The sequence below is a fragment of the Pantherophis guttatus genome, chromosome 4 (genome assembly GCF_059756535.1).
Source record: "Pantherophis guttatus breed Tessera chromosome 4, ASM5975653v1, whole genome shotgun sequence".
In the NCBI taxonomy this organism is placed as follows: Eukaryota; Metazoa; Chordata; class Lepidosauria; order Squamata; family Colubridae; genus Pantherophis; species Pantherophis guttatus.
In genome coordinates this window covers 3,486,642-3,510,051 of record NC_142066.1, presented here as the reverse complement: position 1 = coordinate 3,510,051, position 23,410 = coordinate 3,486,642, and the positions used below count along the sequence as shown (strand labels likewise).

General features: G+C 44.2%; 2 protein-coding genes across 2 annotated transcripts in view; both read left to right on the top strand.

Annotated features, from left to right (window-relative positions):
- The window catches only part of KIF4A (kinesin family member 4A), a 133,752-nt gene that overhangs the window by 13,544 nt on the left and 96,798 nt on the right, over positions 1-23,410 (top strand). The gene's annotated exons all lie outside the window — the stretch shown is intronic.
- LOC148113597 (uncharacterized) lies at positions 6,788-22,570 on the top strand. Its single transcript, XM_087891809.1, has 8 exons — positions 6,788-6,832; positions 7,771-7,879; positions 11,072-11,200; positions 12,367-12,393; positions 15,534-15,854; positions 17,571-17,678; positions 18,651-18,730; positions 22,194-22,570. Exons 1-8 carry the CDS (start codon positions 6,788-6,790, stop codon positions 22,347-22,349), a joined length of 975 nt encoding a protein of 324 aa, XP_087747935.1. The 3' UTR covers positions 22,350-22,570.

The following is a 23,410-nucleotide window of genomic DNA, read 5'->3' as shown; positions in this document are numbered from 1 at the left end:
CTTTTATTGCTGGAAGAAGAAGAGCAGTAAGTGAAGGGTTTGGGTTCGAGGATTCCCTTACCTGGAGTCAGAGGTGGCTCCTGATGTGGTTGGAGATGTTGACTGAGATCCGTTGGGGAAGCATGAAAGGCTTGGATTTGAGAGGGATGCTAAGATAATACATGGTGGAATGAAGCCGTTTCATCTTTTTAAAAATTATTCTTCTTTCTCCCTTGGCAGCATCTTCATCCCGGGAACAATTTCAGCTTCCCGAAATGAAAGAGGAAAGAAATGATCTTGCAGTGATGGAGCCTCAAGCAGCGACGGCAGCTACAACCTCACCTGTCAAGGTCGCAATAGCATTTAGACGTATATACTTATATATCCACAATGCTTTTACAGCCCCCTCTAAGCGACCCCAACAATCTGGCTCCTCATTTTACTGACCTCGGAAGGATGGAAGACTGAGTCAATCTTGAGCCGGTCAGGATCAAACTCCTGGCAATGGGCAGAGTCAGACTGCAGTACCGCATTCTAACCATTGCGCCATCACACTCAAGTTAGCTGGTGGGGTTCATGGGAGACTTTGTTTAGCGGGTGCAGAGAAAGTCTGTTTTCCCCCGAAGAGTGAATCATGTTCATGGAATCTTCTCTAGTGATGGTGTCCTCTGGAATCACCCAAATGTCATTGTGATGAAATAGATGGGCTTTAGATTGTCTAAACCATACTGGTGTAAGGTTAGTCCAGAGGTCTGCAACCTTAAACACTCAAAGAGCCATTTGGACCCGTATCCCACAGAAAAGAAAACACCGGGAGCCACAAAACCCTTCCCGTGCCTGACTATTTCTTGAGCGGCCACAAAACTAGCATATGTAGTTGAATTAAACCTTCTGTTTTCTTCTGAAACTGTTCTTTTCTTTGATTTATCCATGGTTGATTTATCCATGGTTGGCCTACTGAGGGTTGAAAAGCTCAATAAATCGGGTGACGCACATTGGCGGTTGTGACGCATATTTTGAGTGACAGGAAGCCGCAGCAGAGGGGTGAAAGAGCCACATGCGGCTCCAGAGCCGCAGGTTGCTGACCCCTGTGTTAGTAGATAGCTGAATTCTAACCCTTAAATTCAAGTAGAACTTCCATGAGTTCAGTTGCTTTGATCCCTTTGAATATATTCTCTAAGTGTCTTGACTTGCTTTTTTTTAAACCAAAGAATCTAGGAGTTTTTGAACTACTATATCTTTTTTTTAAAAAAATGGAGAAGTAGAATAATTCTCTTTACGGCTTTTGGTCTACCAAATCCTGTGTTGGATTTGAAGCCCATACAAACAGAAATATACATATTTCAAAAATCTAAGAAATCATTAAAAATTCCTCTGATCAAGTGTTGGAGGCAAAGTTTTAGGGGATTGTCCCTGTGGGTTTCTCAGGAGCATCTGAAAACCGTCGGTAATTTGAGATAGGAAACTAGATTGGGTCAGATCAGATGCCAAAAATCAGTCCTTCTTTTCCTTGATGGGCTGGCCATCTTTCTAGGCCATAGGAAATGTGTTAAGCTTATTTATTTCTAAAAAGCTGTAAAATGATGGAGAAATCCCATGTTCTCAATGGCTTCCTCATCTGCTGGCAGATTGAACAATGTCTTCTCATTCCCTCACTTTCCTCAGGATTCTGAGGTCACCAACAGCTGCATCCAGGGCTCCTTCACGCCATCTCTTCCTGGACCAACAAGGACGAGTCGTCTTACACAACAGAAAGAAGAGGGGATATTGTACAGTGACATTGTGTTTTCACCCAAAAGGAGGCAGAAAAATCATCCCTGATTGCAGGAAAATGTGTGTGTCTCGGTCCAGTCCATTATTAGGCCTAGACATGGGCGTCACCCTTGAAGAAATGCTGATGCAGCTCAATTTCAGTTAATGGCAGAAGAGAAAACCCGTCAAATAGGGGAAAATCGTGAGCATAATCTTATTCTATGAGTCTGTCAGGGAATTGCGCAACCGGTATCCAAATGGAGTCAGAGACGCTGACACAAACTTGTATTTTTATATCAATAAATACATTTTACAACTACGGGTAGTACTTGTCTTACATCAGGTTGTTTAGTGACCGTTTGAAATTACAACGCCACTGAAAAAAGTGACTTATGACCGTTTCCCACACTTATGACCATTGCGGCATTCCCATGGTCATACGATCACAATTCGGGCGCTTGGCAACTGACTCATAATTATGACGGTTGCAGTGTCCCGGGGTCACGTGATCCCCTTTTGGGACCTTTTGACAAGCAAAGTCGATGGGGAAGCCAGATTCACTTAATAACCCTGCCACTAAATGAACAACTGAAGCCATTCACTTAACAAATGTGGCAGGAAAGTTAGCAAAACGGGGCAATATTCCCTTAACAAAAGTCGCACTTAGCAACAGAAAATTTTGGGCTCAATTGTGGTCAAACTTTGAGGACTCCCTGAATACATACAGCAAAATAAATGAATGAATCAACGAATGAATGAATGAATGAATGAATGAATGAATGAATGAATAAATAACTAAATAAATAAATAGTCAGGCTAAACAGGAGCATCGTGAGGTAAATTCCAGAGCTCACAGAAGAAAAAGGCTGGAAAAAAGGGAACACCCCAGGAACCAATCACATTACAGATTGCCTCACGCTGGAGCCATCCCTCTCCGATCAATCAACTATAAATGTGTGTTTTGGCTCTCTGCAGAAACCTTCATGGCTCCAGCTGCGAAATTTTAATATTTTAACAGAATCTCAGTTCTATCTCAGTATAGACTTGACCCTGCTGGGAAGATATCAATTATAATGTCTTCTCTTCATAAGATACTTTTTAGTTTTTTTCTTCATTTGGAAACCCGCCCTTATTGACAAACGAGTCCCTAACACAAAGAATGACACCAGACCCACACTCACCAGAGCCACACAGGATGTAACCACCACACATCCATGCAGAAAGCAGACTCAAACCCACACTGAGGATGAGGCACGACCGCGGACCAGAAGCCAAACCACAGCTGCATCATTAGTCCCTTTAAACCCCTCCAATCCATACATGAAGCAGACTGACACCCACCATGAAGAGGTAGCACTGCCACGAACACGAAGCCAAACAACAGCAACACAGCTTACCAGCTCAAATCCCCCTGCTACTCAGACTAACCTGAGCACAACCAAGCCCCCACCTAAACAGAACACACACCCATCCAATCAGAGCACAGCCAACCCCCCATCCAATCAGAGCACAGCCAAACCCCCAACTAATCAGAACACACCTCCACCCAATCAGAAAACAGCCAAGCTCCCACCCAATCAGTTCACACCCCCACTGGCAGTTAAAAGGAAGAAACAGCTGCGATCACACACATTGATCCTAGAAGCACGAAGCTGAAGACACCAGCCTGAAGATGACGAATGAGACTTCGTCGAAACGTTGCCAAGAAACCTCCAGTTTTACGTGGGAGAAAACCTGAATAACCAAAGGCCTACATACAAACACCCGCGAAAACCTCAGAAAACATATGTGTGTGTGTGTGTGTGTGTGTGTGTGTGTGGTGTGTGTGTGTGTGTGTGTGTGTGTGTACAGTTAATATTTCAGGTTTCTTCCCGTGTAATTGTGAACATATCCCTAAAAGGGTAGAAGCGACATTTCGACAGAATCTCATCTGCCATCATCAGGCTTATGTGGCAGATGATGGCAGATGAGATTCTGTCGAAACGTCGCTTCTACCCTTTTAGGGATATGTTCACAATTACACGGGAAGAAACCCGAAATATTAACTGTACACACATATATACCCATGAAAACTTACATAGACAAATATATATATAATAGCCCAGACCTTCATCCAATTGAAAAATCTATGGAGTTCGGCTCAAGAAACTGGTTAGTTAGAAGTGACTTAGCAATAAAACCCAGTTAATAGAAGCCATCATTCAATCTTGGTTTCACAACAGCTGCAGAACTTCACTTTTGGGTTCACTCCATGGGAAGACGTTGTAAAGCCATAATTCATGCTAAAGGTTACCCAACTAAGCATTAACTGACATGGTGGTCATTTTTGTATATCTCGTTTTTCCTACGTGTTTCCCTTTTCTTCTTTATACTGTAACTGCTATTCTAATAGCAGATCCTTCATCAAAGGTATCGCATTACATTCTTGATTAAATTATCTTTCCATTGATATATTATTTTATGGCACTACACCCCCCCCAAAAATGGTGTTATTAGCTAGTTTTAGAAAATACACTTTTCCCAAAACGTTTCCACAATTTTGGCCACTCGTGTACTTGCCTAAATACTTCTCGGCTCACTATTAGAGATATTTGCTTTTCTTTTAATTTGAAGATTTGAATACTGAAAAACATCCGTTCAGGGTAGATAGAGGTAATGATTGTTCAGCCCAGTCTCTCCTGCATGAAAAGGGGAAGGGAGTTTTTTGGAAGTATTTTCATTCCAACCTAAAGTAAAAATCATTCTCTCTCTCTCTTTTTTTTTAATTTGATTTATATGCCGCCCTTCTCCGGAGACTCAGGGCGGCTTACAATGCGCTAAGCAATAGCCTTCATCCTTCTGTATATTTATACAAAATATACAAATTATATACAAATTATACAAATATACAAAGTCAGCTTATTGCCCCCACAACAATTTACCTACCTTAGAAAGGATGGAAGGCTGAGTCAACCTTGAGCCTGGCGAGATTCGAACCTGCAGTAATTGCAGGCAGCTGGTCTTAATAACAGGGTGCTTTTCTTGTTTTCCATTTTAAATTCCATTAAAAAAAAACCCTGTCATTACATTGCCTCATTAAGATGGTTTCCTAGTTTCCAAGAAATAAGATGGATGATTGCAGGAAATTTATCTGCTTCAAAGGAGACAATAATTTACAGTATCTTCTTTGTGAACCTGTCTTGCAGATGTCCCACCTTCCCCAGTGCTGAAGGTGGCTCCGTTGTCCCAGAGGGTGAAGGAAGGTGTCCCCTTGGTCTTCCTCTGCTCAACGGAAGGAGACAACCCAGAGAAGAAGTTCCATTTCTACAAGGATGGGGTGGAGATCACCTCCAGCGAAGAAAGTCCTCTGAAAAATTCTAGTGAACCTTCAGATCCTCTTCAAAATGGCTCCCTGCATGCCACCTTCAACCACAGTGGGGAGTTTGCTTGCAGTTATGAGGAAAATATAAATGGACGCTGGATCCCGTCTTCTTGGAGCCAGGGGGTGAAGGTCCCAGGTGAGACAGTTGGGGGAAGGATGGATGGAATGAATTCTTGGATGTGAGACCATCAGGAAATCCTACCACCAGAAGCCAGACTTGGAGAAAGGCAAATGGCTTCTCTGGGGTTCTTCAATAAACCCCACAGAGACGTCCATGAAAAATCCAGTACTGAGCTTGATTTAAAAAAGGGGGGGAGGGAGGGGTCTGTTTCATTTATAGATTTAATAGAATTTAGACCTTCAAGAACAGGCAGGGTAAAAATGCTCCGCCAAGAAATACTTGTGTAGTAATGCAGTAATGTGTACCGTACTGCATATTACAGAAATTTGCTTTTCTTCAATTGGACGATTCAGTTGATGGGAAGATAAGAGGCCATGATTTCTTGGTCTAGTCTCTCTTGTGTGTTATTTTCACACTAAAGCTACAGTCAAATTTATTCCCCCTCCTTATTTTCCATTTCAACCTTCATTATCTCAGATATCACTGTTTTGCCTCATAGAAATGGTACCTTCGATTCAAGGAGGTGCTCTGGATGATTTGAGGAAACTCCTCTGCTTCAAAGGAGACACTAATATATCTCCCTTGTAAACATTTTGTGCAGATGGCCTCCCTTCCCCAAGCCTGAAAGTGGATCCGTTGTCCCGGAGAGTGAAGGAAGGGGACCCCTTGCTCTTCCTCTGCTCAACGGAAGGAGACAACCCAGAGAAGAAGTTCCATTTCTACAAGGATGGGGTGGAGATCACCTCCAGTGAAGAAGGCCTTCTGGAACCCTCCAGTGAACCCACAAATCCTCTTCAAAGGGCCTCTCTGAGAATCCCTCATGCCTCGTTCAGCCACAGTAGGGAATTTGCTTGCAGTTATGAAGAGAAGAGAAGCGACCGATGGGTCACCTCTCCTTTGAGTCAGGGCACAAACATCACAGTTGAGAGAGGTAGGAGGAGATTTGGATTTGGTTAAACCATGAAAGGCTAAACTAGGAAGGGTAAAGAAAGTCCTGGAGAAAGGCAAATGGCTTTTGTGGGATTGTTAACTAGCTCCACAGAGATGTCCATGAAAAATCCAGAACTTAGCTTGATAAAAAAAAAAAAGGATCTGTTTCATTTGTAGATTGAATAGAATCTAAACCATCAAGAACAGGCAGAGTAAAAATGTTCTGTCCAGAAATACTAAATCATCTTTCTTGTTTGTCACTCAAACCAGTTTGCACCCAAAGTTCAGATCCTATATGGAGATATTCCTGGATGGCGATTCTTTTTCTAATCCTGCTGGTTCCATTTGCCTTTTATTGCTGGAAGAAGAAGAAGAGCAGTAAGTGAAGGCTTTGGGTTCAAGGATTCCCTTTCCTGGAGGCCTAGAGGGCTCCTGATGTGGTTGGAGATGTTGACTGAGAGATTCGTTGGGGAGGGAGCAAAGGGGAGACAGAACTGGATTTGAGAGGGATGGGCAGACAATATTTGAGGATGGTGGAATGATTCACCCTTCTTTTTACTTTTATTCCTGTCTTGGAAGCATCTCCATCCCACGAGCAGTTTCGGCTTGTGGAAAAGAAAGAGGAAGGAGATGTTCTTGGAATGATGGAACCTCCAGCAACAACAGCAGCTACATCTTCACCTGTCAAGGTAGCTGGTGGGATTCATGGGTGTCTTTGATCAGTGTCTACATGGCAGTTCTGTTTACCCAGTGAAACTAGGGTCATGGAATCCCATCTAATGACGTTTGATGTCCTCTGGAGTCATCCAACTGTAGTTGTATAGAGACAAGTGTGATGCAGTTGGGCTTCAGAGTGCCTGAAATGTATAGGTGTAATGTTAGTCGACAGCTGAACTCTAACCCTTCAATTCAAGCAGAATTTAGTTTCCGAAGATCCACTTGTCTTGATCTCTGTGAACATCTTTGTTTCTTTGCTTATTTGGTTCCAACCAAAGAATTTAGGCAGTGAAGCACCCCTAGATATTTCTTTCAAAAATGGGGATGGGTAATTCTCTTTTTTGCCTTCAATTTAACAAACCATGTGTTGCCCAAGATATTTCTATTGGCCTTAAAGCTCACCCAGACCCAGTGGTGGGATTCAGCCAGTTTGCACCATTTCGGGAGAACCGTTTGTTAACTTTCTGAGCAGTTTGGTGAATTGGTTGTTGGAAGAAATCATTAGGTCAGAGAACCGGTTGTTAAATTATTTGAATCCCACCACTGTCCAAACCTACAAAATGAAAGATATATTTGAGTATCTTAGTAGCTAATAAACATTCCTCTAATCAAGTGTTGGAGGCAAAGTTTTAGCGAAGGTTCCTGGGAGTTTCTTCTTAGGAGCATCTCAACACCCTCAGGGATCTGAGACAGGAAATTTGGTTGGATCAGGTCTGATGTTGAAGGTCAATCTGTCTTCTTTTCCTCGATCATCTGGCAATCTTTCTAGGCTGCAGCAGACCAGTCAAACGTACTGATTTCTAAAAATGTTGCAAAACGATGGAGCCATCCCTTGTTCTCAAGAGGTTCCTGAGTTGAAGGCAGATTGAATGTTTGGACAATGTCTTCTCCATTCCCTCACTTTCCCCAGGACTCTGAGGTCACCTACAGCTGCATCCAGGGCTCCTTCACACCGTCTTCTCCTGGACCAACAAGGAAGAACCATCTTACGCAACGGGAAGAAGAGGGAATATTGTACAGTGACATTGTGTTTCAACCCAAAAGGAGGCAGCAAAGTCATCCATGATTGCGGCAAATTGTGTCTCTCTTGCTCCAGTTCCTTATTAGGCCTAAACCTGGACGTCACCCTTGAAGAGATGATGAGGTGCAGCTGAGTTTCAGTTTACGGCGGAAGAGAAAACACATCAAAGAAGGCAAAATTCTGGACATAAATTATTCTATGCATCTCCCTTCTATCTTGGTGTAGATTTGAGCCTGCTGGGAATATTTCCATTACAACATCTTTTCTTCATAATGTACATTTTGGTGTTGTCTTCTTCTGAATTGGTATTGTAATATATAGAGGAAATCTAATCTTTCTATATGGTCCAATGGATCTTGATTGATTGGTTTGTCTGGATTTTGACTGTTGAAGTTTTTCAGTTCCATCTTTGATCATGTTTCACCTTGAAAATCGCTAATAGAGGGCAAAGAAAGAGACCTTGGTTTGAAGAGAGAGAGAGAGAGAGAGAGAGAGAGAGAGAGAGAGAGAGAGAGAGAGAGAGAGAGAGAGAGAGAGAGAGAGAGAGAGAGAGAGAGAGAGAGGCAAACCTGATGCATCAAATAAGGGCAGTGAGAAGTGGACTGTAATATACTGGAGAAAGATCGTTGTTTAGGGTGGGAGTTTGGATGTAGTTTGGTTTTTTTATAAAGTTTTTAAAATATATTTCCCATTTTAAAAAATACAAACATTTCATCTCTTCTAAAGCAGTGTGTCATCTGGGCACAAATATTTCTGTGCAACATCCTTCCACAAATTGTAAACATTGAACAATTATACCTTGCGTAACTCTTCATTTCCTTCATGACGTATCTTCTAATAAAAATACAAATACAATAATAACATTAAACATGGTTATTCTCATCATACGTCTGTTATCAATTGCCATTTTATTCTTATCTCTATCTTAATGTGTTTTCTAATCTTATTGTCTTCTTCCTTTATTTCCAATTTCCTTTTTTAATTCTCTAACCATTGGTAAAATGCTTCCCATATCATACAATAATCAGTTTGTTCTTTCTCCTTAATTGCTAGTGTTAGTCTATTCACTTCTGCACATTCTAATATTTTCCTAATCACCTTCTCTTCAGTAGGAATCTCTTCACTTTTCCAATATTGTGCAAATACAATTCTAGCTGCTGTTAATAGATGAATAATTAAATATATATTTTCTTTGTTATAAGTTTCAGGCAAGATCCCCAACAAAAATACTTCTGGTTTAAACTCAATACATTGTTTTATCATCTTTTCCAACCATATCTTTGTTTTTGTCCAATACTTCTTTGCTTCTCCAATGAGGCCTAATCCTTTATTCCACATTGAAACATCTGTAGAATCTGACATCTTATAGGAGATCCTTCATCCTTTTGAGGTTTCTCATCTGACCATCTCAGGGTGAAGAGAAGATCTAGGATTCTTTCCTAGTTGGGCTGTTTCTGTCCATATTTGTTTGATTATGGGCAAAATATGGGACAAGGTCCTTTTGGATGTTTTCCTTTGAATACGAGCTGGGTCTCCTAGCTAACAATCCCATCTCATATTCACACTTTCTGAGAGGGATTGTGTTGTGGCTCCGTTACCGGAGCCTGTGTCATGGGCAGGAGAGGACTCCGAGAGTGAAGGAGAGGAGTTGGCAAGGCCTCCCTCTCCAGGACCCTCCTCTCTGACAATGCCTTTGGTGTCCGCCGAAGGGCAAGAGATAGGGCCGGGGCCAAGCACATCCACGCAGCCACAGGTGGACAGTGATGAGGGAAATGAGTCTTGGCTGGATCCCCGGCAGCGTCACAGAGATAAGCGCGCGCAACAGAAGAAAAGGTGTGCCAGAGATTAAGCTGAGTCACTGGACCACACCCCACAGGGTATAAAAGGGGGTGAGGTGGCCATTCAGACTCTGTGACGGACAAAACTAACTACTCTCAAGTCACATTGCATCTTTGGAAACAACATTATCGGCCTTGGATTTATTTTACGAACTGGACAATTCTTGATTGTGTGTATTTTGTTTTATGAGTAAAGTTCTTGGCAAGCAGCTACTGGGTTGCTGCCAAGCTTCTTATCGGAAGAACTGGTTGTCTGCCAGTTTATTTAACCCCCGGCTGTCTGTTGGTGTGCATGTGTGAGACGGGGACAGAACTGGATTGTTAGGTCTACAAACCCTATTTTTTTTCCTTTGGATTTTGTTTTGTTTTGTTTTGTTTTGATGGTTCAATGTCGCATAAGTTGAATACTCAGTAAACATAGAGTGAAGCTGAAGAAGTGAAGGCTTCACTCAGGTCCACCGTTCAGGCGGGAAATTAGTTTAAACTGATTGGTTGAGCCTTCTGGCAGTTTCCTATAAAAGGGCTAGCTGCCAGACAGATTTTGCTGGGTTTCTTTGTGACAATAAAGAGCTGAAGTCACACATTGGTCTCTGCCTCTTCACTCCACCCACTACTTAACAGCATGGAGGTCCCTCTTCTGCCTTGGGCTCTTCAGGGAAGTTTAATGCCTGACAAAAAAGCAAAATAAAAGCCAACATAGAGATGCACTGTGGAAAATCCTCCGTTTCTAAGTTTGTGAGTTCACTTTGGGTTGTTGATGAGTCCGCGATGGAAGAGGAGTTGAAGGGAAGGAAAAGATGCGGTTCATGAAGACCATTTGATGAACAGAAACGCAATATAAAGACTTTGCCACAGAAAATGGCTGAGGTGAGAAGGCAGAGGCAGCTCAGACAGAGATTTATTGCTCGGCAAAAAGAGATTTTTCTACGACAATATCTCCAAGCCCAGCTGATTTCCCCAAAGTTCTGATCATTGTGAGAAAGGCAACACACGCACGTCAATAGGCTTCACTCATAGTCATATAAATAGAAGAGGAGTTCAAAAAAATCAGAGACATCTACTGATGAGGTCAGGCCCCCAGGGAGGGGTTTAGGCCTTGCAAAAGTAAAGAACAACATGGCTTCTTGGCTTTCACACCTCCCACCTCACCGGATGGCTATTTTTGTTTAATTTTATTTTTCATTCTCTCTGGGTACAAGAGAGGTTAGGGAGATGGGCACACTGAGCTGCAGCAGAGAGAAAGGCTTTGGTGTGGTGAAGAAGGCCGGGGAGCCGAGCTGCGTCTTGAACTGATGGGCGTGGGTGTGATGTCCTCGGTGGAGATGACGCAGTTCCTCCTTTGGCCCGTTGAGTTGAAGGACTGACTCAAGAGAAGCTGCAGCTCTTCGTCTCTCTGGGGAAGGAAGACGAGAGTGACGGACGCCAAGACCGGCTTCCCAGGAATCCTGAAGTGAAGATGGGGACCATCCCTTGGATGACAGGTTTGGGGCCTCCTTCTTCCTCCTCCTCACCCCCATCTAAATCTAATTCTTCTTCTTTCCTGTGCCCACGATCACTTGAAACTCACATCCTTCTTCTAGATGCTTCTCAAAAATTCACCACTTCCGTCTCCCTTTGGAGTTCTTGCTTGGATCAATCTCCTCCTAGGTAGAAGTCACAAAATGTCACACAGGAAAGTATGGTTAGATGCAGCTCTTCTGCAAGCAAGCAAAGTTACCTTGATGATAACCTTCTGTAGCTTTCTGTTACGATGATGGCATTGTTGAGGTGATCCATTCAGTCGTGTCCGACTTTTCGTGATTTTATGTGCCAGCTCTCTCCACGTCTTTCGATCTTGCTCTGTTTCTTTGAGTTGTTCTATGCTGTGATGGTGTCCGAGCCATTGTGGTTTTTTTGGTGGCCTGGTTTCCTTTAGATGAAGCTGAATTCTGTCTACAAAGGAGAATATTTGTAGCTCAGGATTGAAATGAGGGGTCCTTGGTGCTCGCTGAGCTTGGTCGTTTCCTTGCAGACATTTCATGACCCAACTAGGGAACATCATCAGTGGTGGAGGGGAGTGGGGTTTGAGGAAACCTCTAGCACTGATTATCCAAATTATTACCTAATTTGGATAACGAAAACAACCAAGCTCAGAGAGCACCAAGGACCCCTCAAGAAAGCCATCATCCTATCTCTTGCAGTGAATAGTATTGTCCACCCACTGCTCGAAGTAGGAGACCCTAAACCTTTTCGGACAAATTTAGACAAATAACAAATTACTGGGGGAAATGGACTTTCTTTTTATGTAATTGCATAAGGAATCAAAGGTGGTTGTCTCTCAAAGCGATTACTTCAATTTACATGAATTTAATGTATGAAGATATTTTTATCGCAGGGTTTCTTTTAAAAAGTCTCCCATTTCTATGAAATGTAAAACCAATTTTTTTTTCCCCCTCAAAATCTACTGGCTTTTACTCCTGTTTTCAAGATCTCGCTGTATAATATCTTCCCCTTCAGTCTTCCATTTTGAAATTTTTTCCACCCTGCTTCTTTCTTTCATGCTCTGGGGAGCCCCGTTACGGAAACAGAAACTACCAGTTTTGCACAGAGCTCTGAAGAGATTTTTTTGTATTCTGTTTAAGCCACTTTTGTTTCTTTTCTCTTTCAGTTCTTTTGTGGATGAACCTGGGAGCAGGTAAGATGGATGCTTGTGCAGACTTTCTCCGCAGCTACGCAATGCTAGATAGGGATGGTTGTTGCCTGTGAAGGAGAGAGAGGTCGAAATGCAGGAGGAGGAAAAATGGCAGAAAGTGGAGGGGGAGTTAAAAGGGCTATCGGCCTAGAATCCCTACGTAGCCGCAAGCAAACTAAGTCCAACCTCCCTTGAGTGCTGTTGACCCTTATCTAACTCTTACCGAGTGCTGGCTTTTCGTTGAGAAGATTCTTATGCATGGGCTTTTAGCAATAAATCAGTTTAATTGGATCTTTGAGTAATGTCCGACACAAAATATTGCAATACCCAAAGCCAAAATATAAATCCATAAGGGGAACCTTATCCCCTTTCATTGAGTAATGAAACACCTGCAAGAAAACAGCCAAGCTCAGAGAGCACCAAGGACCCCTCAAATCTTCTATTACATGATATTTCCCCCCAAAATACTGGTCTTTGGGTACGTGTTTCCCTCAAATCTGAAAAACAGCTACAGGTAGTCCTCGATTTACAATCACAATAGAGGCTAAAAATTCTGTGGCTAAGTGAGACACTTGTTCTGTGAGTTTTGCCTGATTTGACGACCTTTCTTGCCACCGTTGTTAAGTGAATCACTGCAGTTGTTAAGATGATAACGCAGAGGTTAAGTGAATCTGGCTTCCCCATTGACTTCGTTTGTTGGAAGGACGCAAATGGGGATTACAGGAGACTGCAACCAGAGGTGGGATTCTGCTGGTTTTGTCCGGTTCGGGCGAACCGGTAGTGGTGATTATGGGACGCTCTACCCACCTGCCCGGATTTAATGTCTGAGCACTGCTCATGCGCAGAGGTGGTACGTGTGAGCAAAGCTCACATTTGCAAACCAGCAGGGGAGGTAAGTGAATCCCACCTCTGACTGCAACCGTCATAAATAGGAGTCAGTTGCCAAGAGTCTGAATTTTGATCAATTGACCGTGGGGAAACTACAACGGTTGCAAATATGAAAAATGGTCATAAATCATTTTTTTTCAGTGCTGTTGCAACTTCGAATGATCACAGAACGAACGGTTGCAAGTCAAGGATTGTATTTCTAAGAAGACGTCAACTAGTTTGAATTAAAATGTGGAAAATTGATTCCCGGAGAGGGTGAAAAAAGGAGACCTAAATGATTTCTATCTCCTTCGCAGATTCACGGACAGATTCGTCTCCGGCAACTTCAAGACTGTCCTTGTTTCCTCCACACAGCATTTTTGTCCAAGGAGAATGGATGACCTTGAAATGTTCAGTTCCAGACATATATCGGTCACAGGTTTTCATTTTCCATTGTAAAAATGAGTCCGGTTCTTCCATCCTGGAAAAAACTCATCAGATAAATACTTGGAATATCAGCACCGCACATCTGAATGAAACCCGGAAGCTTATTTGCAGCTGTTGGTCAAAATCCCTCACTGGAACAGGAGCAAAACGGTCCTATTCTCCACAAAGTAATTCCAGAGAGTTCTTGGTTGTCGGTAAGAGAGTTCCTTATTGCTAGAATTCTCAGTTTTTAAAGACTGAAAATACACTGTGAACTAACATCACTAATACATCACTAATACATCACTAACCAATCCCAACAGAAACAGAGTAAAAAGAATAACAGAATAACAGAGATGGAAGGGACCTTAGAGGTCTTCTACTCCAACTCCCTCTTACACCATTTCAAACAAGTGACTGCATAGTCTCTTCTTAAAAATCTCCAGAGATGGAGCACCCACAACTTCTGGAGGCAGGCAGTTCCACTGGTGAATTGTTCTGACTATCAGAAAATTTGTCAGTTCTAGATTGCTTCTCTCCTCGATTAGTTTCCATCGGTTTCTTCTTCTTCTTCTTCTTCTTCTTCTTCTTCTTCTTCTTCTTCTTCTTCTTCTTCTTCTTCTTCTTCTTCTTCTTCTTCTTCTTCTTCTTCTTCTTCTTCTTCTTCTTCTTCTTCTTCTTCTTCTTTTATTAGTCATATTTCTATGCCGCCCACTCTCCGAGGACTCTGGGCGGCTTACAACAATCGACAGTATACTAAATAGCAGATTGCCCCCAACAATCTGGGTCCTCATTTTACCCACCTCGGAAGGATGGAAGGCTGAGTCAACCTTGAGCCGGTGAGATTTGATCCGCCGATCTGCTGAACTAGCAGTCAGCTGAAGGAGCTGCAGTACTGCACTCTAACCATGGTGCCACCTCAGCTTCTTGTCCTGCCTTCAGATGCTTTGGAGAATAGATTGACCCACTGGTGAAATTTATTTTTTTTTACTACTGGTTCTGTGGGCGTGGCTTGGTGGGCATGGTGTGGCTTGGTGAAGGATACGGGGAAGGATACGGCAAAATCCCCATTCCCTCCCCCCTCCTGGGGGAAGGATATTGCAAAATCTCCATTCCCACCCCACTCTAGGACCAGCCAGAGGTGGTATTTGCCGGTTCTCTGAACTACTCAAAATTTCTGCTACCGGTTCTCCAGAACCTGTCAGAACCTGCTGGATTTCACCCCTGGGTTGACCCCTTCTTCTTGGTGGCGGTCCCTCAAATATTGGAAGGCTCGGCTATCACGTCACCCCAATCCTTCTCTTCCGTAAACTAGACATACCCAATTCCTGCAACCCTTCTTCATATGTTTTAGTCTCCAGTACCCCAGTCATCTTTGTTGCTCTTCTCTGCACTCTTCCCAGAATCTCAACCTCTTTTTTGTACTGTGGTGACCAAAATTGGATGCAATATTCCCAATGTGTTCTTACCAAAACAGTATATAACAATGTATATATAAAGCTGGGTATTGTGGTATTTCTAGCAGACAAAGAATCTGATATCCATCAAGAATCCAATGATCCAGGACTCGTTCATCCCTTCTAAAAAACAGCTGCATTTTTGTTTTTATTTTGACTCCAAGCCTAACCCTACCCAAATTTTCTCCTCTGATCCAAAAAAAGAAACTTCTCAGACTACTTAGCATAAATTGGACAGCCTGACGCCATTTTCATAAACCAAATTCTCTTTACACAGACTGGGTTTATGAATTGGCTTCTGGTTAAAAGAGGAAGGATGCAGGAACTCTTCATTGTTTCATCACTCATGATGTTCCTTGGTGATCCCCTGATCCCTGTGAATCTTTCCTGCAGGGATCCCTCCTCCCCCACTGCTAAAATTGGATCCTTTGTCCCAGAAAGAGAAGGGAGGAGACTGCCTGTTCCTCCTTTGCTTGGCTGAAGGAAGCGTCACCGAGAAGAAGTTCCATTTCTACAAGGATGGCACGGAGATCACCTCTAGCCAGGAGTGTCTTCCGAAGAGTCCCAGCGAACCTGCATATCTTCTTCAAAGTGGCTCTCTGAGAATCCTACGTGCCTCATTCAACCACAGTATGGAATTTGCTTGCAATTATGAAGAAAAGAGAAACAACCGATGGATTATGTCTTCTTGGAGCCAGGGCCTGAACGTCCCAGGTGAGCCGGTTGGGGGAAGGTTGGATGTGTTTAATTCTTGGATGTGAGACCACCAGTAAATCCCACTATCAAGGTTAGATTAGGTAGGACAAAGTATGATCTTGGAAAAAGGGCAGCGAGATTCCATGGGATTCGATTTCTAGGTAAACTCCACTGAGAAGTTCAAGAAAAATCCAGACGTGAACTTGACACAAGATAGTGCCGTGATGGCATGAGCTGGCATGCCCACTGGTGGCACATGTAGCCATATCAGTGGGCATGCCAGCTCAGCTCTGGCACGTATGTGCACGCCGGCCAGCTGATTTTTGGGCCTTCTGGGCCCACCAGAAGTAGGGAAACAGGGTGTTTCCTGCCTCCAGAGGGCCTGGGAGGGTGGGGAAGGCCCGTTTTTCTTTCTAACCTGGCTCCAGATCCTCTCTCTGCATCTGGGGTGGGCGATAACAGCCTTCCCGGTCCCCTCAGAGGCCCTCTGGAGGTCTGAAACGGCCCATTTCCCAACTCTTGGTGGGACAGGAAGTGACTTTTTTTGCTGTTCCCAGCCTCCAGAGACTCCTAGAGAGGCTCTGGAGGCTGGGTACAGCAAAACACATCACTTCCTGTCCCACCAGAAGTCAGGAAATGGGCCATTTCAGGCCTCCAGAGGGCCTCTAAGGGGGTGGGGAAGGCTGTTTTTGCCCTCCCCAGATGCAGAGAGAGGATCTGGAGCCAGATGAGAAAGAAAAACGGGCCTACCGGGTCATCGCGTGCCAGGAGCGGGGGGGAGGGGGTTGTGTGTGCATACGCAGGGCGGGGCGCATAGAATTATGGGTGTGGGCATGCATGCGCGCGCACCTCCCCCACCCACCCCCCTCCTGGCATGCGATGGCAAAATGGTTAGCCATCACTGAGATAGTGTCTATTTCAACTGCCGATTTAATAGGATCTAAATCTTCCTTTTCCCTATTTATTTATATATATTTTCTTTACATACAATAACTGCTTGTTGAACAGCATACTGTCTGAGTCAGTTGCTTACATAGTAATACTTTTTAAAATCCTAATTTCTACCTCTCTTAAAACAGATCCCAAGTTTGAAAATATTCTGTGTCTTCCTTTTCTTTTATCTTCAGTGTTAATCCGTCCATTTCTGCACAGTCTAGTATTTTTTTAAAATTATGTCTTCTTTTGTTGGTGTTTTCTTCTTATTCCAGTTTTGTGCAAATACAGGTTTTGCTGCTGTCAAGACATGTAATATCAAATATACATTCCATTTATCATATTTTTTGGGGTATTATGCCTACCAGAAATAGTTCTGGCTTACATATAAATATGCTGTCTTAACATTCTTTCTAACCGTTTAGAAACCGCATTTTCGTCCAATTTTTTTTTTGCTTTTGGGCACGTCCACCACATGTGATAGTAGGTGCCTGATATTTGATTCCATTCCCAACATTTGATGGATACGTTTTTAAACATTTTTGATAATCTCGCCGGTGGTAAATGCCACCTATGAAACATTTTATACAAAATTTCTTTATACGTAGTTGCCATCGTCAATTTGTAGCTTCTTTCCCAATTTTTTTGCTAATTAACTAATTCTATGTTATATTCAAAAAAAATTGCCGAAACTAAACCTTGGCCAAAATTCTAAAGGATCTAAATCTTGAAGAACAGAGCAGGCTACGATGTTCTGCCAAGAAATACTAACTCATCCTTTTTCTTCATTTGTTGAGCTAGCTTGGACCAAAGATTCTGATCTTGTGGGGCGTTATTCCTGGATAGCGATTCTTTTGATAATCCTGCCGGTTCCATTGGCCTTTTATTACTGGAAGAAGAAGAAGAACAGTAAGTGAAATAATCCAGGCATCAGGGACTAAGACTACAGGCAGTTCTCGACTTACGACCACAATGGAGGCTAGAATTTCAGTTGCTAAGCGAGACAGTTGGTTAAGTGAGTTCTGCCCCATTTGATGACCTTCTTTGCCACAGTTGTTAAGTGAATCACTGTAGTTGTTAAGTTAGTCATCCGGTCGTTAAGTGAATCCGGCTCCCCCCACTGACTTTGTTTGTCAGAAGTCCACAAAAGCGGATCACCTGACCTCGGGACGCTGCAACCGTCATAAATGTGAGTCAGTTGCCAAGCGTCCGAATTTTGACTACGGGGATGCTGCAATGGTGATAAGTGTGAAAAATGGTCATAAGTCGCTTTTTTCAGTGCGGTTGTAACTTCAACGTCACTAAACGAATGGTTGTTAAATCAAGAACCACCTGTATTTTGCTGGGACAAATGCGTGTCTAACATTCCTTCCTCCACTCACTCACGCCCCCCCCAATTAATATGACTTTATAAAATAGATTGATGTCAATCAGAATAGAGCTGGAAGGGATCTTGGAGATCTTCTAGTCAAGCCCCCTGCTTCACCAGGAGACCTTATTCCAGACAAATGGCTGTCCAGTCTCTTCTTAAAAACCTCCAGTGTTGGAGCGTCCACAACTTCTGGTGGCAAGCTGTTCCACTGGTTAATTGTCCTCACTGTCAGGAAGTTTCTCCTTAATTCCAGGTTGCTTCTCTCCTTGATTAGTTTCCATACGTTGTTTCTCGTCCTGCCCTCTGATGCTTTGGAAAATATGTAGCCATCTTATCTGGAGTCAGAGGTGGCTTCTTGTGGTTGGAGACCTCGACTGAGAGATCTTTTGGGGTGCTGGGTTTGCGATGATGGGGCAGGAAATATGGGATGAAGCCTCACCCCTTCCTCTTCCTCTTCCTTTTTTACTTTCCCTTTCTATTGCTGTCTTGCTAATTGCCATCCTGGGAAGGGCTGGAAGCCAAGGAACACAAAGAAGAAGAAAAGGACCAGGGAATGAGGTGCCGTCAAGCAGCCAAAGCACCAGTCAAGGTACCACTTATGAAATTCATAAATGCTTTAATTCAGTCCACGCTGGGAAGACCTGGAAAGTTCAACCAGGTTCATGGAATTTCTTCGAGTGGCTGATGGTATCGTCTGCAGTCACTGAACTGTTGCTTCAGGAGTGAAATGCTACCGGTTCGGACCGGTTCTCCTGAACTGGTAGAAAAAAATGCTACCAGTTTAGACGAACCGGTATTTCCAACAATCAGCTGTGCGACGATCAGCTGTGGCGTGCGATTTAGATTCGCGAGAAAGCAGGAAATCCTGCTTTCTATTGAGTCTAAATCGCACGGCACAGTTGTTCCCCCCCTCGCGGTTCAGCTTACCTTTGCAGACTCAGAAAAGGCTTTTTAATCCTTTTTCAGTGCTGCGTAGTATCATCTGCAGTGCACAAGCGTGTGAAGCACGCATTTGACGCGCGCCGCACATGCACACGCAAAGCAAACTGCTAGTGAAGCGAATCGGTAGCAGACTTCCGAGTATTTCACCCCTGCGTTGCTTGGGCAAAAATAAGAATGATGGGAACAATCCTTCTAATGCCTCAATCAAGGCCATACCATGTTAGTAGACACTATAACAGTGATGGCTAACCTTTTTGCCATTGCGTGCCAGGAAGGGGAGGGCGGGGGTTCGCGCACGTGCCCACATGCATAATTTTATGTGCCCCGTGCATGCGCGCGCGACCTCCCCTGCTCCCCGCACTCTTGGCACGTGATGGCCCGGTAGGCCAGTTTCTCTCTCTCACCTGGCTCCAGAGACTTTCTAGGAGTCTGGGGAGGGCAAAAACAGCCTTCCCCATCCCCCAGAGGTCCTCCAGAGGTCAAGAACGGTCCATTTGCCAACTTCTGGTGGGACTGGAAGGCCCGTTTTTTGCTGTCCCCAGCCTCCAGGGCCTCTCTAGGAATCTGGGGAGGGCAAAAACAGCCTTCCTCACCACCACTCCCGGAGGTCGTCCAGATGCCAGTAATGGCCCATTTGCCAACTTCTGGTGGGACCGGAAGTTGGCAAACAGGCCATTTTCAGCCTCCGGAGGACCTCTGGGTGGGTGGGGAAGGCTATTTTCACCCTCTCCAGACTCCTAGAGACACTGTTGTGACTCTGACCCCTGAGCCTGTCTTATCAGAGGGAGAAGACTTCGAAAGTGAAGGAGAGGAGTTGGCAAGGCCTCCCTCTCCAGGACCCTCCTCTCTGGCAATGTCTCAGGTGTCCTCCAAAGGCCAAGAGATAGGCTAGGAGCCAGGCACTTCAGAGCAGCTGCAGTCAGACAGCGACGGAGATGAGTCTTGGCTGGATCCCCGACAGCGTTGGAAAGATAAGTGCGCGCAGCAGAGAAAGAGACATGCCAGAGATTAAGCTGAGTCAGTGGACCACACCCCACAGGGGATAAAAGGGGGTGTGGTGGCCATTCAGGCCTTGTGGCGGACAAAACTGAAAAGCTAGCAAGTCATACTGCATTTCTGGAACTTTGTTATATGCCCTCCTTGGATTTATTATGGACTGGACTTGACAATTCTTTGGCTTTGTGGACTTATTTTGATCCCTTTGTGGGTAAAGTCTTTGGCAGGCAGCTACTGGGTTGCTGCCAATTCTGTTATCTCAAAGGAATTCTTGACTGCTGGTTTTATTAACTCTTGGCTGACTGTTTGTGTGCGTGTGTGAGACGGGGACAGAACAGAGGCTCTGGAGTCAGGTGAGAGTTAAAAACGGGCCTCCCCCCCGGCCCCCGGAGGCAGGAAACAGCCTGTTTCCCTACTTTTGGTGGACCCAGAAGGCCCGAAAATTAGCTGGCGAGCTGAGCTCACATGCCCACTGATATGGCTACATGTGCCACCTGTGTCACAGGTTCGCCATTACGGCACTATAATGTTAACACTGATCTTCAAATTTAGCTAGAGTCTGTTATTGAAGACTTTTCTGCATTTTTAAAAAAATGAGCCATAGTGGTGCCGTGGTTAGAATGCAGTATTGCAGGCTGACTCTGCCCACTGCCAGGAGTTCGATCCTGACCGGCTCAAGGTTGACTTAGCCTTCCGTCCTTCCGAGGTCGGTAAAATGAAGACCCAGATTGTTGGGGGCAATACGCTGACTCTGTAAACAGCTCAGAGAGTGCTGTTAAACACTGTGAAGCGGTATATAAATCTAAGGGCTATTACTAGCTTAGCTCCTGGGGTATTCGTAGAAAAGGTTTTGAACTGTATGAGCTGGTCTTCTAGGTTTCTTGATTTCCTTGGCTTCAGTCAAGAGATTTACAAAATTTAGTATCTCTGAATCTTTATTTAAATAAGCCTTGAGGCTGTACCAGAAAAAGTCAAATTCATTTCTTTTTAAGGATGCTTTAAAATTATGGGAAAATACTTTGCTCTCAACGAGTTCCCGGGACAGGACAACATTAAATAGAGGAGAATATTTGTAGCTCAGGGTCTCTCTGAGCTTGGCTCTTTTCTTGCAGATGTTTCATTACCCAAGTAGGTAACATCATCAGTGCTAGAAGGGAATGGGGTTTGTGAAAAGGAGGAGGAGGAGGAGGAGGAGGAGGAGGAGGAGGAGGAGGAGGAGGAGGAGGAGAACTGTGGGTGTTCTGTCCCCCTTCCTCACACAGGCAAACGTAATACCAAGCACGCCTGCCAATATTTTATTAGGTAAACAGATTAGAATTCTTGGCAGACCAAGGTTTTGGCAGCAAACTGCTGAATGCCTGCCAAGACCGTTTTCACTCCCATAAAGCAGAAGAGGACTTATCTTCAGTCCGTTCCAGGAGCAACAAATTATCCACGAGACAAGAGTTCAGTCGATGTTCAGTCCAAAATATATCCAAGCCGAATTTCAGAGATCACGATGTGACTTTCAGGGTTTAACTTTGTCCGTCACAAAGCCTGAAGAGCAATCCCACCCACTTTTATTCCTGGTGGGGCGCGGCTCCATGACTCAGCTCAATCTCTGGCCCTCCCATGCCTCTTCTGTTCCTGCGCACACTTCTCCCTCCGACGCTGCTTGGGATCAAGCCAGGATTCATCATCCTCGCTCCCTATCAATTGGTGCTCCGATATGCCTTCCTCCTGGCACATCCCAGGCTGTTCCTCCTGGCCTTCGGATGGAACCTGAAGCATTGCCAGAAAGGAGGGTCCTGGAGAGGGAGGCCTTGTCAGTTCCTCCCCATCACCTTCGGAGTCCTCTTCCTCTGTTAGGACAGGCTCGGGAATCGGGGTCACAACAGTGGGGTACTTGGTGCTCTCTGAGCTTGGTGGTTTTCTTGCAGACATTTCATGACCCAACTAGGTAATATCATCAATGCTAGAAGGGAGTGGGCTTTGCATTTCTAGCACTGATGATGTTGCCTAGTTGGGTCATGAAACGCCTGCAAGAAAACCGCCAAGCTCAGAGAGCACCAAGGACCCCCACAGGCACATTTAATCTGTGAGTGACACCCTCTGTTTTTCTTTCTTTTCCCCAGGAATCAGAGGTCATCTACAGCGTCTGTCAGATCTCCTCCAGTCTATCTTCACCTGGGCCAGTGATGGAGGACCATCTCCCACCAGAGGAAGAAAGGACGGTGTTGTACAGCGACCTTCTCTTTCCGCAAACAGCAAGGAAACATACAGCACGTTGATTGCATCAAAAGGCAACGATACAGGACTTCGATAGGCAACTTTTCTTCTGTCATCATTTTTGCAAAAGGCATTTAGGACTTGGCCAGTTTTTAGAGAAATGCAATTGTTCCAAAGTACAAATATACATTTAATCCAGCCAAGCGCAACTAAGATTAATTTGCTCCATCCTCATTAAAATGATCCTATAAAAGAGATTGGTGTAAGAAAAAATAAAATAAAATAAGAGTATCGATTTCAGTTTAGTGGTTAAGGTGTCAAGCTAGAAACTGGGAGCCTGTGAGTTTGAGTCCTACATTAAGTGCAAAACCAAGCGGGTGACCTTGGGCCAGCCACTCTCTCTCAGCCCCTGGAAGAAAGCAATGGAAAACCCAAAATTCATGTCAAGAAAACTGCAGGAATATGCCTAGGTAGTTGCTAGGAATCAAAGAGGAGGAGGAGGAGGAGGAGGAGGAGGAGGAGGAGGAGGAGGAGGAGGAGGAGGAGGAGGAGGAGGAGGAGGAGGAGGGGAAGGAGGGGAAGGAGGGAAAGGAGAGGGAGAGGGAGAGGGAGGAGGAGGAGGAGAAGTAGTAGTAGTAGTAGTAGTAGTAGTAGTAGTAGTAGTAGTAGTCAATATCTGAATTAAGCCTGGTTGGCTCTGGTTGTATTCGTTGGGAAGACCAAGGATATTGGTTAGATTGAGAACCGCTACTCACTTCTGTGAAGCCACCAAAGAAATATCACCAAGGTGTCCTACCAGAAGTCAAGTTTGAGAACCAAAAGAAGCTATTACGTTCCCATTCAGTCTTACTTGCGGTAAGCTTTTATCAGCAGGATGTGGTTGCGGTTAAGTAGGATTTCCAATGACTTGTTGGTTGGCTGGCATAGGATGTTTCAGCACGATTAGCTCAATTCAAGCTACTTACCGTGTTTCCCCGAAAATAAGACCCCTGTCTTATATTTTTTCGAAATAAGCGTTTGGCCTTATTTTCGGGGAGGTCTTATTATTTTGGGGCACATGGAGCAAGATGGGGTTCCCCTTGCCATCTTACCTGATTTCCAGCTCTGCGTTTAAATATTTTCG

What these genes read in the sequence shown, in the direction of transcription:
- LOC148113597 (XM_087891809.1), top strand. Translation starts at nt 6,788, where the DNA reads ATGGAACCTCCAGCAACAACAGCAGCTACATCTTCACCTGTCAAG. An exon ending in GTGGATGAACCTGGGAGCAG is followed by an intron (nt 12,394 to 15,533) that starts GTAAGATGGATG and finishes TCTTTCCTGCAG; the next exon opens with GGATCCCTCCTCCCCCACTG. An exon ending in CTGGAAGAAGAAGAAGAACA is followed by an intron (nt 17,679 to 18,650) that starts GTAAGTGAAATA and finishes CATCCTGGGAAG; the next exon opens with GGCTGGAAGCCAAGGAACAC.